Source organism: Peromyscus eremicus, chromosome 8b (assembly GCF_949786415.1).
Source record: "Peromyscus eremicus chromosome 8b, PerEre_H2_v1, whole genome shotgun sequence".
NCBI lineage: Eukaryota > Metazoa > Chordata > Mammalia > Rodentia > Cricetidae > Peromyscus > Peromyscus eremicus.
In genome coordinates, this window is record NC_081424.1 from 28,673,147 (window position 1) to 28,691,522 (window position 18,376).

The 18,376-nt window shown below is 43.4% G+C and overlaps 1 protein-coding gene across 2 annotated transcripts in view; it reads right to left on the reverse strand.

The window, feature by feature from the left end:
* Ptprk (protein tyrosine phosphatase receptor type K) overlaps positions 1–16,983 on the reverse strand; it is a 457,202-nt gene extending 440,219 nt beyond the window's left edge. For both annotated transcript variants that reach the window (XM_059272616.1, XM_059272615.1), the window contains exon 1: positions 16,756–16,983. In XM_059272616.1, coding sequence (XP_059128599.1) covers positions 16,756–16,852 — 97 coding nt within the window. In that variant the 5' untranslated portion in view covers positions 16,853–16,983. The remainder of the gene's footprint in view (positions 1–16,755) is intronic.
* Between the last annotated feature and the right edge of the window lie 1,393 nt (positions 16,984–18,376).

Below are 18,376 nucleotides of genomic sequence, written 5' to 3' on the forward strand. Positions count from 1 at the left end.
CATGAAGGCCAGAGGACAACTTGCTGGAGTCAGGTCTCACCTTCCACCACAAGTGGCCAGTGGATGGAACTCCAGTCATGAGGATGGGCCCCAAGGCCTTTCCAGCTGAGCCATCTCACCAGCCTCTAGAGCGGTGGTTCTCAACCTTCCTAACGCTGCGACCCTTTAATACAGTTCCTCCTGTTGTGGTGACACCCAACCATCAAATTATCTTTGTTGCTACATCATAACTGTAATTTTGCTACTGTTATGAATTGTAAATATCTGATATGCAGGATATCTGATGTGTGACCCCTGTGAAAGGGTCGTTCAAGGGGTCATGACCCACAAGTTGAGAACCACTGCAAAAAGGTTTGTTCTCATAAACTATCTGTGGCTGTGGAATATTCTGTTTTATAAGATGGTGCTTAGTGAAAAATATTCTCATAATTCCAAAGACTTTTTTTTTTTAAAGCTTGTCCTTTTATGTGGTGGTAGCTGGCTTTGAATTACCGGCCCCTAAAGAAAGAGAGCTTAAAATATCATAAACCATGTGTAACCATAGACAATCACATTGTTCTCTGTGAAAAGAGTTAGGCAGAAAGCCGTAGGGCTAAAGTCGAAGGTGGATGCCCTAAAAGGTTTGGACCAACAGGCTGAGCTCTCCCCTCTGAACTTCTCTCTAGATGCTCCAAGAGTCTGATACATAGAGATTTGGTCAATTTTTTTTTTCATCTTTTTCCTCTATGCTGCACACACTGCCCGGCAAGCAAGGGCCATGTATTTAATATTTGATTTTAACCAGGCTGACATGAAGGGAAGGAGACAAGTTCAGCCTTGCACGTTTTGCTGAGTGAAGAGGCCACTCGCTCCCCAGTCTCTCCTAATAGAGTTCACAATCAATCATAACAACGCACAAATCAATGATTCCTGCAACAACAAGGTGTTCAAAACAAGGAACTGTTAATAATCTAGCATGGTATCACTTGTTTTAACAAGTTAAACAGGACATTAAGTTTGGCATGGAGTCAGAAGTTCAAATCTATTGTCACAATGTGTAGGAAAGATAATAACCTTTATGCCATTGCTCCATTAAAAAAAAAAAGAAGAAGAAGAAAGAAAACCCTTGGCGTAGTTATGATTCCCAACAACAGAGGAGTTGACAGGAGTCTCCACCTCAAAGGAAATCTAGCTTTCAAGGTTTTAGTCCCAACAAAGGTATCTAGATACTGACTTATCAGGCTGCCCCCACCTTTTCTTAACTTTATTGAAAACAACCTGGGACACCCTTTACAAAATCACATGCCACTCTATAGAGTGAGGGTAACTGGGAAAGCCTGTGGCATAACTGGGAATGAGTAAAGGTGGACAGAATACTTGTAATTAGCCTCTAAACTGTGAAGAACCTGCCGAGGGTGGTTACTGTGATAAGCAGGACGTCAGTGAGCCAATGCAATGGACTGGTCTCCTCCTTCGACCTCCTACCATAAGGAGTAGCCCACAGCCCTCAAAACTTCAACTGCATCAGCAGCCCTCATTAGACTAGGGGGGAAAGGACACACTCCACTTTGAAGCACCCACCAGCAAACAACCGAATCTCATCTCTAATCTTTCCTGGTGGTGGGTTCCCAGAGAGCCTGAACCAGGCCGGTTAAAGTTCGTGTAGTCAGCCTCCCATCTCAAACACTTTTAGATTCAGCATCCTTTCGGTAACATTGAGTCTGAGCCACAGAGCACTTGGCATTCTAAAGAATCACTGAATTGTGACTTTGGAGTCATTTTATTATTTCTTTGAAAAGCTCAAAATTAGGTGTACCACAAGAGTTTGGGTTGGTTATTGTTGTTGTTGTTGTTGTTGTTTTATTTCATCTATGAAGCTGATCAGATAGGATGCCAGAAATTCTACAAGAAAAGAAACTTGGAAGAACTTAAAAGATAAAAAATAAACAAACCAACTTTTAACTGGAAGGGCTTATGAAGCCACATCTCGTATTACTAAGCCCAACCATCAAGACACAAAGCAGTTCCGATATGGCCAGTTAAATACCATAAGTGCGTGAGTTCAGTGGGATTTAAGGCTGTGTGCAAAAGACTTCTCCCGCAGAGAAGTTAATAAGTCTTTTAGGTAGGGAAAGAGCAAATGTTTTCACAAGCACCACAAAGGTAAAGTGAAGCAGGCTGGTTGCTGTTGGACGTGATACCGAGAAGGAAGACTGAGAGCCAGAAACCTGAACCAGACCAGAGCTTAAATCCATGGAGATGGCCTCAGAGGACTCCCTCTGCACAGGAGCTAACAATAGTCAGGAATTTTATCAGACCCTACCACCCTGCACTGGCACTAAAAACGGCTTCTGCCAGCCGGCAGTGGCCTAAAAAAGTTTGGGGGTTTAAACACATCTGAAACCACCTCATTATTTTGTGTACTAAGCAAGCTTAAATCTCCACACACCCTTCAAAAATGAAATCCTAACTGTAAGAACCTACAAGCAAATGCACAGTCTACATGTCAGAAGCGTGCATTTGTTTAGCACCACGGATGTCGAGTGCAAACGGGAGAAACAGCCACACACCTTGTTCATTCTGTAAGTTGATGAAAGCTCCTATGGGTCTGTCTCTCATCTTTTATGCTTATTTCTCAGTCTGTGTGCTGTTCCTCGACCAGACACAAGTCTCACTAGGACAGACAGTGATTGAGGCAGCAGAGAATGTCCTCACCTTCCTAGGTAATACCCACCTACAGCTTATTCCCAGTATCAAGTTCTCATGTTTTAACTGAGTTTCGGTCTCCAGGGGTTAAGTCATGTACTGTTTGGTCTCAAACTTCCCACAGCATCGGGCTTGCTTAAGAAATTGTAAATGCATCTTCCAGGGCTATAGGAAGTACCCTAAAAACTAATGCTGCTCTGTACCCCTTCAGCTCCTTCATTACTATTACTGTTCTGTTTTGGATTATCTCTATTAAATGTGTTTGTTTATTTTCCCAATCATTCTTCACTGTGATTCTGAGGCTGGAGTAAAGCCTCAGCAGTTAAAGGGTACTCATGCTCTTCCAGAGGACCCACAACCACTTATAATTCCAGCTCCAGGGGGATCCAACACCATCTTCTGACCTCCACACGTACCTACCCACACACGTGTGCCACACAGATGCACACACATACACATAATCAATTTTTTTTTGTTGTTAATTTTTAAAGATTCTCAGGCTCAGGAACTGGCGTAAATTTATTTTCATAAACATTGAATTACACACTCCTTACAGTGCTGTGTGTGACCTCTATCAGCACATTGTGTTGGTTTAGTTCAGGTTACCCTATTATCTTCTCTGCTGGGCTTATTTAAAAGTTTAAAAAAAAAAAAATCTGCCCCAGAGGGTTTTGAAAGAAAACAGCAAGGGATTAGTTACTCAGCAAACATAAGTTGACTTAGTCCAGTAGTAATGAATAGATGTTATCAATGGGCCGGATACTCTTTTAAGTACTCAAACTCAGTGCTCCTGAAAACACATATCTGGAACAGATATCCCCATTTCCTCATTATGCAAATGAGAAAATGAAAGTCCAGGGACTGAAGGAGAGATCAAGAAAATGTCACAACCCATCTTTGAACTTACGCTGTCCAGCCCAGTGCCTGTGAGCCTCTATATTACCATGTACACTGAACAGACACCAGCATGAAATGGGCACAAAATATTAGTGACTAGGTTAAAAGGGATTTGTTTTCTATGCTTATGTTTTTAATGCTTATGTCCATGGAATTTGGAAGTTTGAGCTTTGCTTAGAAAACATTTACCCATCTCTAAAATTGCTTCTTTCCTAAATTCACAAAGAGCAGACTGCACAGGTCTCCCTGAAGAAAGAAATTCCAGGGTCTCCATTTCCCATTAAAAATGATGGGTGTGTTTAAATATGAATATCAACGTCTCACCATAATGGGCGGCCAAAGGACCGGAGTGCATGTGTTGTTTCTGGGATACAGGTGCTAGCTGGGGCATTAGGAGGTTGGATGTCCTCAGCCTACCTTCATTCCCGAATGTCAGAAATGGAAGGCACAGCAGACAGAGCCTCCAGGCCCCTGGAGTCCAGGTAACGAAAGCCATAGGTCACAACAGATAAAAATCCAGCCAAGAACTCTCTCTGCCTAAGAGCGTTCAGGATGTAAAGGTGTGATGATGTATCATACAGTGGAAGCCTAGGCCGAAAACCCTTCCTGTTCCTGCCTCAGGGAGGGGAGTCAGTGCTGGCCAGACCCTAGAACACAAAGATGTTCTCTCCTCCTAGGTCTTGGTTTACACTTCAGGTTACTCAACTTTGGGGAAATTCCACTCAGTGGAATTTCACTATCATGACGGCCGTTTTTTGTTTGTTTGTTTGTTTGTTTGTTTGCACTGTTCTCCTTCTGCAGCCATTGGCTTTGGGGAGGAGAGGGTAGTCTCAAGGACAGCAGACTCTAATGGACTGGAATTATCCTAGGCAAGTTCTGAAGTGGATCAGCAAATTGCGAGAGACAGCCTGAACTCTGAGACTTGCCAAATCATGAAGGGATGGTCAGTCACAAAATAGCCTCGGGCTGCACTGTGAGTCATTAGGTATGAAGTTGACAGGGATGCCTCCTCCGGGTCAAATACCTGCTCCCCGAGCTCCAGGACAAGGCCTTGCTCACCAGCATCCTTAGTACTAGCCCTGGCACTGACACATAGCAAATGCTAAAGATATGAGGAAAAGAATTAATAAAGGTATCAAAATCATGACCAGAAGCTAAAAAAAAATAGAAAAGCCAGCTTGGATGGAGAAGACTGGGGTTTGATTTTGTAGTTGCTTTTCTTTGTTTGTTTGATGATTGTGTTTTTGTTTTTGTTTTGAGACGGGGTTTCATGTACTCCAGGCTGGCCTCAGGCTTGCTACGTGTTCAAGGATGACCATAAACTCCTGACCTCCTGTTACCACCTCCCTAGCTGGAACTACAATCGTGTGCCACCACGCCCTGTTTTATGAGGCGCTGGGGATCAGCTCTGTGCATGCTAGGCAGGTACTCTGCTAAATGAACTATAGCCTCAGCCCCCGGAAGAGTATTTTGTATCCCTTCATAACTATAGAAAGGAAAAACTATACATATAACATGTTATGCGTGATTACATACTTACAACATATGCTTATCTGTGTTCCATGGGAAGGACTACCTTATCCAGTATTTATTAGCATAGCTAGAAACCATGTAAATGGTATTTGGTAGCATTTATATGTATCTGTGAAAATGAGATGGGGGAGCTACACTGGGTGATACATGACAGCAAGATTATCCATTGTTCACCGGAACCATATAAAAGCTTATTGATTATCATAGCCCTTTCGCCAGCATTTACATAGGCACTGTGTAACTCAGACATGAATATATATATGAAGCATCTATGGTTCTCATTTCCATTCTTCAGCACTTCACTATCTCCTTCATTCCTATCAGAGAAATTATAGACACACACACACACACACACACACACACACAGACACACACACACACTTCCTATGCCTTCCACAATAATTTATTTATCACCAAAGTTTATATCCCAAACGCAATTTGCATTTTATGTGAGTTTACAATTATAGGAGAATTTTCACATACATTACTCATCTTATCTTTAAAGGTGTCTGGCTGAGTAACGAGAGAAGACGTTAAAATCATTCTTCATTGGAATAGGCCTATGGTACTGTTAGGAAATGAAGGATTAAAGAGAGAGGAGTTACAACTAAAGCTCAGAAAGTTCTAGGTTCCCTCTTGCTGCAGGTCCAGTGCTCTGGGCCCAATCTCCAACACCTTTTGTTCCCGCGACTCAGGTCTCTGCCAGTCCTTCTCCAAATACATTTGTTCCCAAGTATCTAAATATGAATTTAGGTCAAGAGGTAAATATGAACAATCTGCTACCATGCAGCCGAATCGTTACAGCAAATTTTGACAAACCATCCATTCGGACTCAGTTAACACAACCCATGCTGACATAAACAGAGAAACAAAATCAGAGAGAAAGTAAGAATGCACAAGAGAAAGCATGATCATTGAAGGAGTTCTCTGTACCAACTAACAAAGGGATATTAAAATAAGCTCTGGTGGCAGGGAGATGCAGGGTGAAATCAATAAGCATCTAGTTTGATTGCTGTCTTCACTTTTATATGCTGAGCCAGATGCCTCGGCCAACGCATCCATTATGGGTGATGGAAGTATCTTTGCCTAAGCTGGTACAGTCATGGTCCTCAGTCAACCCAAAGCTTAAGGCACTAGTACCAACATTTATCTAAGTGAGGTTGGGTGTGAGGGTTAAGTGTCAATTGTCAAATTGACATAGCTTAGAATCACCCCCAAAAAAAAAAAATCAAAATGAAAGATGGGTCAGCAGTTAAGAGCATTGGCTGCACTTCCAGAGGAACTAAGATCAGTTCCCAACACCCAAATCGCAACTTAAGAATCATCTAGTTCCAAGGGACCTCTGTGGCCAGTTCATGCACATGGTACACAGACTCCCCCCCAAAAAAAATTAAAAATGAAAACAAATCTCAAAAGAAAAAGTCTTTAAGAATCTCAATGAGGGACTGCCTAGAGCAGGATGGCCTGTAGCCATGTCTGTGGGATTATCTTGATTACAATAACTTAGAAAGGAAGACATGACCACTGTAGGTGGTACCATTCCCTAGGCAAGGGATGCTAGGTTGTATGATAGTGGAGAAAAGGAGCTGAGCATTTAGCAAGGATGTATTTAATTCATTGCTCATGACTATGAATGTAATGTTACTCTCTACCCTGGGTTCCTGACACCTTGAGCTCCCCAGCAATGTTGAACTGTAACCTGGAATTGGGAGCCCAAAACACCCTATCTACCTTAAGTTGTTTTTGTCAGGGTGTTTTATCACAGCCAGCAATGAAACTAAGATCCTGGGTAACTTCTTCACTAGAACAGTAGTTCTCAACCTCCCTAATGCTGTGACCCTTTAATACAGTTCCTAGTGTTGTGGCAACCCCCAACCCATAAAATTATTTCATTGCTTTATAACTGTAGTTTTGCTACTTTTATTAATTGTAGTGTGGATATCTGATATGCAAGCCCCAAAGGGATCTCAACCCACAAGTTAAGAACCACTGCACTAGAATAAGAGTAACTGTGCACGCAGCTGCTACTTATCTTCATTTTACTCATTACCCAATACCTCAGATGTTTCTGATAGTATCTCTTCCTAATTCCCATGTTCTACAGCTATGTGTCACAGGTAGCAGAAATGAGTAGACAAAAATCATGCAAATTCACCTGCACTTCACAGTTTTCAATATTAGTTCCCAAACAGTAAGGGGTCAGAAGGTTTTATTTCACTGTATCAATTGTAATCATCGACCATAGCTTAGATCACACTTTGTACTCTATCAATCCTGTTATACATATACATGTATGTATAAATAAATCCTACCATGATACCTGAAGAGCAAGCAGCTACCTGACCAGATCTTTCATTCACTTGCATTATTGTCCCTTTGGATCACCAGATAATTGTAATCAAAGCCCAATGAATGAAACAGGTTTGTATTTTGAAAACACTATTTTTAAAATTCTAGATACAAAAAAAAAGTATAGAAGACTTATTATCCATATAAATTACCAATAGGCAAAATGGCACGTGTGTTGTAACAAACATGACTCAAATAATAAATCAGTTTGGGTTCTGTTCATTTCGTGAGTCAAGGTCTTACCATTATAGCCCTGACTGGCCTAGAACTCACTAGGTAGACCAGGCTGGCCTAGGTCTCACAGAGACCCACCTACCTCTGCTGGAATGAAAAGTATGTATCACCACACCCAGTGTCAAATACTAAGCCAAAGCTTAAGTTCTTCCAGGATATACCACTCTGAACAAATTGTATCAGACGTACAAATCTTTCGTTTAATGTTGGATTTCTTCAGTACAGAGAATAAAACAATGAAAATAGCACATTCCTACTTTAAAGTAGAGTTTAAGGGAAAATAAAAGACTGAAAGTTCCCTGACTACAAACATCTGCTCTGTCCTGCACAGAAACCTTTCAGGATACAAACTCCTCTCCACCACCCTTAGCAGCTAAGACACAGATGCCCCAACCCCTCACCCCACCCAGTTCCCCTGATGTGGTATCTGACCCAATGTCTCCCCGTTATTCCCCACCCTTCACTATCTCCTTCATTCCTATCAGAGAAATTATAGACACACACACACACACACACATACACACACACACACATACACACAGACACACACACACAGACACATACACACAGACACACACAGACACACACACAGACACACACACAGACACATACGCACACACATACACACACACACACACACACACACACACACACACACACATACATGGTCCTCCATTCTTTCTTCTGACTGTTCAAATCTAACGTAATTCCACTCCAAGTGACACCCTAGCTGCCTCTCCAGTTGGTTGCATTTTCTGCTAATCTGAAACTAAAATGTCTAATCACCACATGTGTGTGCATTCACTCAATAACGAATCTTGTCTCAACCAGTTCCTCACGGGATCTCTCGAGACAAGTGACTCCCTTCCCTCTCTAAGTCTGTGTGTAGAATGGATACAAAAGGATATCGCAGAGATTTTAAAATATGTAACACATTGATCCTAGCTTTTACTAGGTCATAGTAAAATGGCAGACCAAATGGCAGGTCCTGCTGTTTTTGTAATTGCTCTGGAGGAAATCTTTCTTTTTCAACAGATAAGAGAATAAATGCACCTAACTATGGCTAACAAAAATAAAAGGAGACCTAGTAAATTGGAATAAAATCAGAAAAAAAAAAATTGATGAGACCATTCAAACTCCAAAGCTCTTGGAGGTATATGAAAAACTCTGAGGTTTTCCATGCCTGCTTATGATTTGTCTCTAATTAGATCTCTCTCTTAAACCCCAAAGTATTAAGTAGATATGGAATTTATCAATCTGCAACTTTATTAATCCCAACAGCTCTGTTTCTCACAGTTCAGACACTGTAGACTAAGTTGATTCTTATTGACAACATCAAAAGCACAGAGAATCTTGGTATCTACCATCCCCAAACTCCAGCTTCTACGATCACAGTATCATCAATGAGCAGGGGTTCGCATTAATTTAAACTTCTTTCCTCTCATTACTTGCTGCTATAACCATGCCATTACGCCAGTATTTTTCCAAATCACCAGTGAGCAGCAAAAACAAATATAGCAGTTGTGATTTAATCAGAGACTTCACTGTTAAAACAGCTAGCAAAAGTAGACACATTTAGAATAGTAAATGGATAGCAAAAAAAAAAACCACTTACAGACTCATTAATAAGAAGGCAATTAGGTCTTCTGGGGAAATTCATTTTCTGAAAGAACGCTCAAGCAAGCTATAAGATGCAGGGAAAACTGTGTTATGACATGAATAGTGTACATTGTCTATTACATCATAATTTTTCTCTGGAGAAAACTGACAATCTCTGTTCTTAAATATGAGCAGAAAAAACAGTGTAAAAAGAATCCCTGTGAAATTTCATGTATTCTACCTACTAACTCCAATTCATTAAATTTGACTCACCTACAAATGCGCGCACTCCTTACTACAGAGATCTTGGAAGAAAGAGAGAATGATAAAGTAGGAGACAACTGGTACTCATGTGAGAGGGAATATGATTTCCTGTACTGACCTTAAATCAAGCAAAAAGAGTTTACACACAGTATTTTCAGTTCCTTAGATAGTATCTGTACCTATAAATATTCTTTTAAGAAACATCAGTAACTAAAACCACTTAGCTTTATATTTGTCTTCTTGTAAAAAAAAAAAAAATTCTTCTCAAGTCTGAGAGTTCATTAAAAAAAATCTATGTAATCTTAATTATTTTGATGTGTCTGGGATGCTAAATTATTAACAAGTAAATATAAATAATAATTATGAATCTGGGTCTAGACAGACGGCTCAGGAATTTAGAGGATTTGTTTTTCAAAGGACCTGGGTTCGAGATTCCTAGCACCCAACGACAGCTCACAACTGTACATAATTCCAATTCCAGGAGAGCTGATGTCCTCTTCTGACTTCCATAGGCACCAAGCAAGCACTCGGCACACAGGCATACATGCAAGCAAAACACTCATATTCATAAAATAAAAATAATCAATCTTTTTTAAACCTATAAAAAATAATGATAAGCCCAAAGATGTCTATTTTATGTCATCATTTAATTCTTGATGAAAACTCTTACAATAAAGTACATGTGACAACCTTTTTAAGCTCAGTTTTTTTTTGTTCTAATACAACGTTTCCAAAAAATTAATGGTCAAGCAAATCACCTGATTGAAATATAGATTCCAATTCAATATGTGTAGGGCTGGATCTGACCATAAATCACCACAAGGTCCCAAGCCGTGCTAATGCTGATGCTCCACAAATGAAGCAAACACCAGGATACCTTTGAGTAGAGGAACACAATGACCAGAAAGCAATCAACCATGACTTCTTGGTCCCAGAAAGCCTCCATCCCTGCTCTTGCCTTTGCTGCCAAATCACACTGAAGAGCTGTGACCAGTCTCCCACTTAGGCAGCGGCTAGACCTGCCCACTGCCCAACTATGATTAGGAGAATTTCTGTAGCCAGTCCAGGAACCGCCTAGGACAAGGTTTGGAGCTTCAGCTTGGACGGCCAACTCAAGAGCAGGATGCACTGGGAAAGTTGACTACACAAATGCCAATGACACAATTATTAACAATGTATAATATGCAATGGGATACTGAAACAGAACAAATATTTCACTTACTATCAAATTCAGTTTCTCCACCTACAAAATAGAAAAAAAAAAAATACTAATAGACTTTCAGTAGTCTTTCCAAGAATGTAAGTAGGCACTTTCAATCCATCACCTCTTCTCCTTAACATCTTCCTAGTATGAGTCTTTGGCAATAAAGCTCACACTATCATTAAGATACAGATGCTTAAAGCTTTCAGCTCTCCCAACTAAATCGCTGAGAACTACAGTTCAACTAGAACACTTTCCTGTGGTTTTGTTCAAACAGCACCCCCACCCCATGATGCCTGTCGAAGATTCAAACAGCATCGCCCGGTTGATCGCTTTTTTATTTACTGAGCTCTACAGTCACATAAGTGGAAACATGAATTATTTCACTTAAGACCACTTACTCTGCACCGAAAACAATTGTAAATGACAAAATACGCCAGTAATATTTTTTCTGGATTACCAATACGCAGTAGAATGAAAAAAAAAAAAACTTTACACCAGTGTTAAGTGGGGAAATGGCAGTGTTCCACAGCAGGATCAATACAGTCCCTGCATCCCTGCCCCAGGGATTTCCCAGAACCTCAACAACCTGAAATAGAACATAAAGTTAAGTTTTTATAAAAGGAAAACTGTGCTTTCATTAAGGGGACTTACCAAGACATTCACCACAAATCAAACAACAGAAAAGACAACAACAACAAAAAAAAAAAAACCCACAAGAATTCAAGACGAATACAGACACACCTCTCATAACAGACTGCATAAAATGTGTCTTATGAGTAGCTATGATTCTTTAAGGGCATTTCCATCAATCATGTTTGTACTGAGTGGAGTACAACTTGGCCAAGTTTCTACCTTAGGCTTCATACTATAAGCATCCAAATGTAGAAACTTCCAAGAAGTTTTCCAAAGCACAGTTGTGTACAAATTATCTCACTTATCTCAGAGCATTAGGCAACCTGGTATTCAAATTTTCTACCCACTCTTACAAAAAGCACTATGAAGTCTCTCATTCAGAAATGGATAAACACAAGAAACAAACATTCTGTGACATTAAAAAAAAATTATTTCATGGATAGGCGGGCTTGTTTTGGCTTCAACTGAAATAAAGAGCAGTCTGATCGATGCATTATTCATTAGCTTTGTAATCCAATGCCATTTTAAGATATACGGTGACTTGATATGTTTTGTGCAATTTTTCAGTAACCGTGACAAACAGCATGGACTCTGATGAAAAAACCAAGTCATGTTCAAAAGCAATTACAACCTTTTTAGGCAGAGAAACACCATTTGATAAAGGAACACAGACCAGACACAGATGATCAAAGGGGAAAGTCTGAGAGGAATACACAGAGGGAAATGTTTACATTCACAGAATAAGAAATGAATCTGTTTGGACAAAGGCAAAAGGGCTGACTCTAATAAACAACTCAGGAAAAAAAAGAAGCTTTTCCCTCTTCTGAAAATTAAGTAAATGATCTCACACATGTATGCGTGCAGACGCGCGTGCGCGCGCGCACACACACACACACACACACACACACACACACAGCAGGCACGCGTGCGCCCCCTGTATTTTGTCTGCACATTCTTTTGATACTTCCTGCTGTCAGCCTTCAGCAATCCCTTGTCCTGCCCTCTTTAAAGAACAAGTTGAGGAAATGGGAACAGTGCAGATCCACACTCAATATGACCTACTCTGTCTAAATACAGTCTTGGGAAGAAACAGGCCAATGCACTGGAAAACATTAGTGGTAGACGCGTTTTCTCTATATAGAATTATGTGAATATAAATTTATTATTTACACTACACACATGGGCACCAATATGGGCAATGCTGGACATGTGAGAGAACTGTTCTAGCTTTGGATAGTGGACTGGTCATATGGCTAGTACTTAAGACCATAGGCAGTACCTAAAGATATTTGATGAAAACAAAGAGCTTCTGATTGGGTGAATACGCAGGGGGAGCTAAGTTGTTACCAGGGAGGCGTGGGAGGAAGTGTGAAAGAGGGGCAGAGTAGCAGAGGGGTTGATTTATTGATTTATTTTTCAGATTCCCATTCATGAATACAAAGAGAAGAGCCGTCAGCCACACACACGCCAATGGCCAAAACAGCAGCCAAAGCTGCTGCCTCTTTCCGTCTGGGCAGGCCAGACACAAAATGACATCTCACTAGGCTAGGGAACTCCGATAGAAGGGAACCAATCAGAGAGAGAAACGGTCCAGGAATTATCTGTATCATTGCTAGGGTGCACAATTTGGAATGTTAATGTATTTAAGACACCAAAGAATACCAGTCAATCAAAACTAGAAACCGAAATGGCCAGCCATAAAAACACGAGCTGGTTCCAGTGACTCTTCCCAGGGGATAACCAGAATACGAGAAATTTAATTTTGGACTAGAGACGACAAGAAGCCAGACGCAAGGCAAGTGGTTCTGTTCATGCTAGTTGCAAGGCCCTAAGGGATGACCAGGGTGATGTGCCAGGACCTCATCCAAAGCGGGATCTTGAGCGATGTTCTCAGGCTCACTTCATACCAGACACAATAGTCCCTCTCTAGGTCATTGATAAGACTGCATCCAAAGTTACATGTAATTCTCCACACTGAGAAAATGCTGAGCTGGGAGTTCAACAAATTACTTGGAAATAACAGGACTGTACAAGTAGTTTTCCTGCAGTTATGGTCCTGGGGACATTAGTAGCAACTCTTCCATAAGTTTCTGAAAGATCTGCATAGCTAAGCTAAAAAAGTGATCAAAGGTAATTCTAATACTGTCGTAAACTCATGGTCTAAATCAATCTAGGATGTTTATAATGGAAATGGATGACCAGTGGAATAACACTCTCTCCCTCTCTCTCTCTCTCTCTCTCTCTCTCTCTCTCTCTCTCTCTCTCTCTCTCTCACACACACACACACACACACACACACACACACACACACACACACCTTGCTGAACAGCCTATAGTTACTCAGAGTTCTAAGAGTTTAAGAGCCGTAAAAACTGAAACTCTGGCACTCCAGCTACCTTAATTTATGATGATTACACCCCAGATAGCTGCACCGTGATTTACAGTTGACGGTGCTGGCTCACATCAATGACTTGACTTGATCCTCATAAAAACTGTGTGCCAAGGTCAGGACGCGTATCATTATCCCCATTTTATAGATGAGAAAGCTGAGTTTCCAAGTGAGACTGGTTCTGTCGGATGGGAGTTCTGCGGAAAGCCTGCCCTCATGGTGATATCAACAGAAACAGCTACGCAGCCCAGTAAATAGACTGTAGTAACACTCTGGTCTCCCACCCTTCCGTTGCCCTGGGTAGAACGCAGATGCAAGGGTTATTTTCAGAGACTAGAGTGCAAGGTGAAATTTTGAAAGCCCTGGCTTTAAAGATGTTCCCCATGAAGCAGTTTTACACTTTTAACTGCAAACAGGAAAAAAAAGGTTGTGATAGGAAAGTGTTACATGTGTGATTGAGACACACAGAGATTCAATGTATATAGGGCGTTTCAAATTCCCAACTACAGTATCCTCCCAAATTTGTTTTCAAGCTTATGACATTAACAGCCCACACAATAATGTTGAAAAGTGGGGAACTGGCCTTGGCAATCATGATTCCAAATACATATTCAAGAGAATGAACTACTTTAAATTTCAGAAAATACATCTCTTTAGATCTTTAAAGCATGCTCATTTAGATTTCTCCAGAAGTTCATCATTGAAAATAGAATATCAGAAGAAAAAAAAAGCAAGAAAGAAAACACGTCCAATCTCTAATTCATCTCCATCTCATCAATATTTTTTTACAAATATGCCATAGAGTCTAATGACATTACAATACCAAATGATTTATGACAACTAGAAAGAAAGAGAGAGAGAGAGAGAGAGAGAGAGAGAGAGAGAGAGAGAGAGAGAGAGAACTACAAAACCAACTTTAACTCTCTGGAAAAAGACAGGTAAGTCCACAACCTGACTTTTTAAACTTGAGAGATAAAAGACCTTCGGTTGTGAGCATGCATGAACATCCTGAATAGCAAGATGATGGTAGCTAGTTCTGTGAGGACTGACCACATTCCCAATAAACTCTCTGAGGCACATCTGCACACTGTGATGAGGCAAATCTCAGTACTCGTTGATTAAAAGATAGATAACACTTTAAAAGAGAAAAGTTTCTCCAACGGTGAAAATATATCCATCGGCTGTCAAGACATCACTGGTCTTCAGTCCTGAATACATGAGCTTAATCGTGCAACGGGTAAAGTTCAATTAACAAACTGCATGTCTTCTCAAGCTATGCTCTCCGTGCAGTGACAAGCACTGTGTAGAAATCAATACTCCCTCCAACTTGCTGCATATAATGAGTCACATCAAGCATGGTTCCAATACTAACAGCATTGTATGGCAGAGACGCAGGCGGTAATGCTGAACCCGGAGAGAATTAAATTAAGTCGTCGGAGCTCATTGCATAGATGTGCCCTCTGCACATCACCCAGATACATGGTCTTTCCTTTCCCTGCTACCATTTCACAGTCTCTGCCTAAGAGGATACGCTCAGACACCAGAATCTGAGGTCTAACTCCCCGTATACAGTTCTAAAGGGGGAGGGGAGAAGAAAAGCTAAGGAAGGATTTGCTCCGGAAAACAACACGGTGAGTTTATTTCCAGGAAATCAGGCAGTCTCAACAATGAAACTGTCAAGTACAAAGTAAGTTCGGTCCACGCATCCTGCCGGTTCAGCCAGGAGCGCGGCTGTCGCGTTTCCCGTCCCCCTCTGGCCACTCGGCGTTTCCATCTGCACTGGGAACCCAGGCAGCAGAGGCGCCCGCCAAACGCGCTGGGCTGGGTGGGCTGGCCGGAAAAGTTGTCAAGCCCTGCGGGAGGCAGAAGCTCAACCCGGGAGCCCGCTCCCCAGCGTCCACCTGGTGAAACTTCAGAGCCCGCAGAGGCTACACAAAAACAACCGACCTACAGGACGGATATCAAAACTGGATGGGAACAGAGACCACCAGCCCGAGAGACTGTGGGTCTAGGGTCTTCTGGGGGGGGGGGGCTTTACTTAGAACTCAAAAGGGATATCAAGGAACACCGCCTCGCGTCTCTCTCCCGGGGTTGTCCTGGCGGGCTGAGAACGTTCCCAGCTCGGGCCAGCAAGGAGGACTCCGGGAGATGTGTGTGGAGCCAGCTTTGTGGTGGCTTCGCTACATAAGCAGGGTAAGCCTTCCGGGAATGGGCGCCCAGACCTCGGTGCCCAGACAGCTCTGATTCTACCCTAAGAGCCACATTTCCAAACGCCGTACGGGCTCCGCCAACATACACATGCAACACGCTCCATGCTGCGCCCTGTAATCAACCCAGGAGCAACTCTCCACCCTCAGCGGAGGAGGAAGGAGCCTCCGGGAAGCACAGGGAAGTAGTTGGACAATAGTCAGAGGAGGGTTATTCCCGGGACAAAAAGCACCTGGCAGAGCGCGCCGAGGTCAGTCCCTACGCGTCCCCACAATTCTGACAAAGGCTTCCCGGGTAATTTTTGAACAGTCCGGCGGCAGAGAGCCACCAGCCCGCTCGACGAGCCAAAGAATCGTGGTCCCGGGAGCCCTAAGTACTTTTTCTTTCTCTCTTCCCTAACTAAGGCTGTGGGAACTGCACCGGACGCCCAGGCTATCGCCGGTTCACCCAAGAAAAGCAAGGTCGCCCCAGGCTCCATCCAGCATACCCGGGGCTGTCTGCGCGCCAGGCCAGCCTCGGAAACAATGGGTCGCGAACCTAAAAGTTACCTGCGTCCGGTGGCGCCCAGCTCCTGGCCCCGCGTCCCGCCTGACACAAACTCCCAGGACAGACCTGGCCTCAACCTGCACCCCCACCACCCCGAGCAAACGCCTCCTGGATCCCCGGCCCCGGCCTCGGATCAGCCAGTCCCTCCTTCCTCAGAGTCTAAGGCTGAGGACAGCCACAGACCCAGAGGCCCCCCCCACCCCTGACCACTCACCTGCGGAAAACTGGCCTTGGACCGACCCCAGGAGAGGCCACGGGGACAGGAGCCAGAGCGCCACAAAAGCAGAAAGCGCCGCCGCCGCCACATCCATGGCGAGTTTGGGAGAAGTTTCAAGCAGCTTTGCAAAGAGCCTCCGGGGGGATCGCGGCGAAATCCACCAGCCAGCCGCCCGGCCGGCCTCGTGGGGGGCTCGCGGGGACGCCGCGGCCACCCGCCAGCACTTTCGTCCTTGCGCAACGTCGGCAAACTACCTCGCGGGCGAAAGCGTCTCCCGCGCCGCCCGCCAGCCGCGGCCGCTGCTCTCCATGCTCGGCAGAGGCAGCTCAGGGTAGTCCGGAGTTACTTTGCTCGGGGAGGGACGGGGGCGGAGCCTGGGGTGACGTCGCCCCGCGGGCTCCGGCCGCTTCGGTGGAATGCGGGCTCCGGCGCGCGCCGCCGCCGCCGCCGCCGCCTGCCGGGGAGACGCGCGCTAGCCCCGGCCACGCGCCCCGCGCCGCCTTTGTTCGCCACCTGGGCTCGGTGGCCGCGCGGCTCCCCGGCTGCGAGCCGGAGAGAGGGACGTGGCGCAGCTCGCTGCCGGATCCCCTCGATGCGACTCTTGAGAGGCAGGAGTGTGGGAGGACAGTGGGCGGACCACGGAGGAGGCGCCCGAGAAGAGGCGTCCTGGTCCTGGGGTTCTGTCCCCAAGGTGGCGGTCCCGCCGGAGCGGTTGGTGGTAGGAAGAAAGGGGAGCGTAGATGCAACCTTTAGAACGCCGAGCTGCGCTGAAATTTCACTAGTCCTTATTGCTGGGGTAAGGAATAAGACTCCCTACCCCCCATTGAAAACTTACTCTCGTTTGTTCTCGTAATAAATAAAACTTGGACCAAAATAAAATGTTGGGTAAGTTTCCAGTGTGAACAGCTGGCGTGCCTCATTTCTGGTTTGTCATTTAGGGAATATCTGAATTTACTTGCCGCGTCACTGACTTGGCTTGTTGCTGGAGAAGCGCCTGGCCCCTCTGCCTTCCCATAGCCTGGTGGAGTAGAACGGGGTTGGGGTTTTGGTTTGATTTTTATTGTCTTATGGCTATTTAAGAAATAAGTATTTAATAAAAAGGACTTTATCCCGACGACGGTCACAGCATGATTGCTTTAATGGAACCCGATGCTGTGATTCACAGCATTAAAGTCGGTCAGTTTGCTACCTTAGGAGCTTGGCGTGATTTCACCAAATGCCATCCTGAGTTGCTTCTGTAGCAACGCTGTAGAGTTGCTTACTTTATTTATGTCTGCAGAATACGACGTAAGTAAGTGTGATCACAACTGAATAAGCATAACTTTTACTTCGAATGTTGATGCCGTAGACACAACTTCTAACAATAGTCTTGATTGACGCCTGTCAGTCACTCAGACATCTTTAGCCTTTTAAAATCAAAATGAAGTGAGATGCAATTTAATATAACATTCTCACCATTTGCCAAGCCACATATTTCTGTAATAAATATATGCTGGTATGACTAGGCTTTGAACAGGAAATATAAATGCAAGTAACTATGCCATCTATAAATACATATATCTAGATACATACATATATGTACATATATTATACATATAGAACAAGAAGGAGAAAGTAG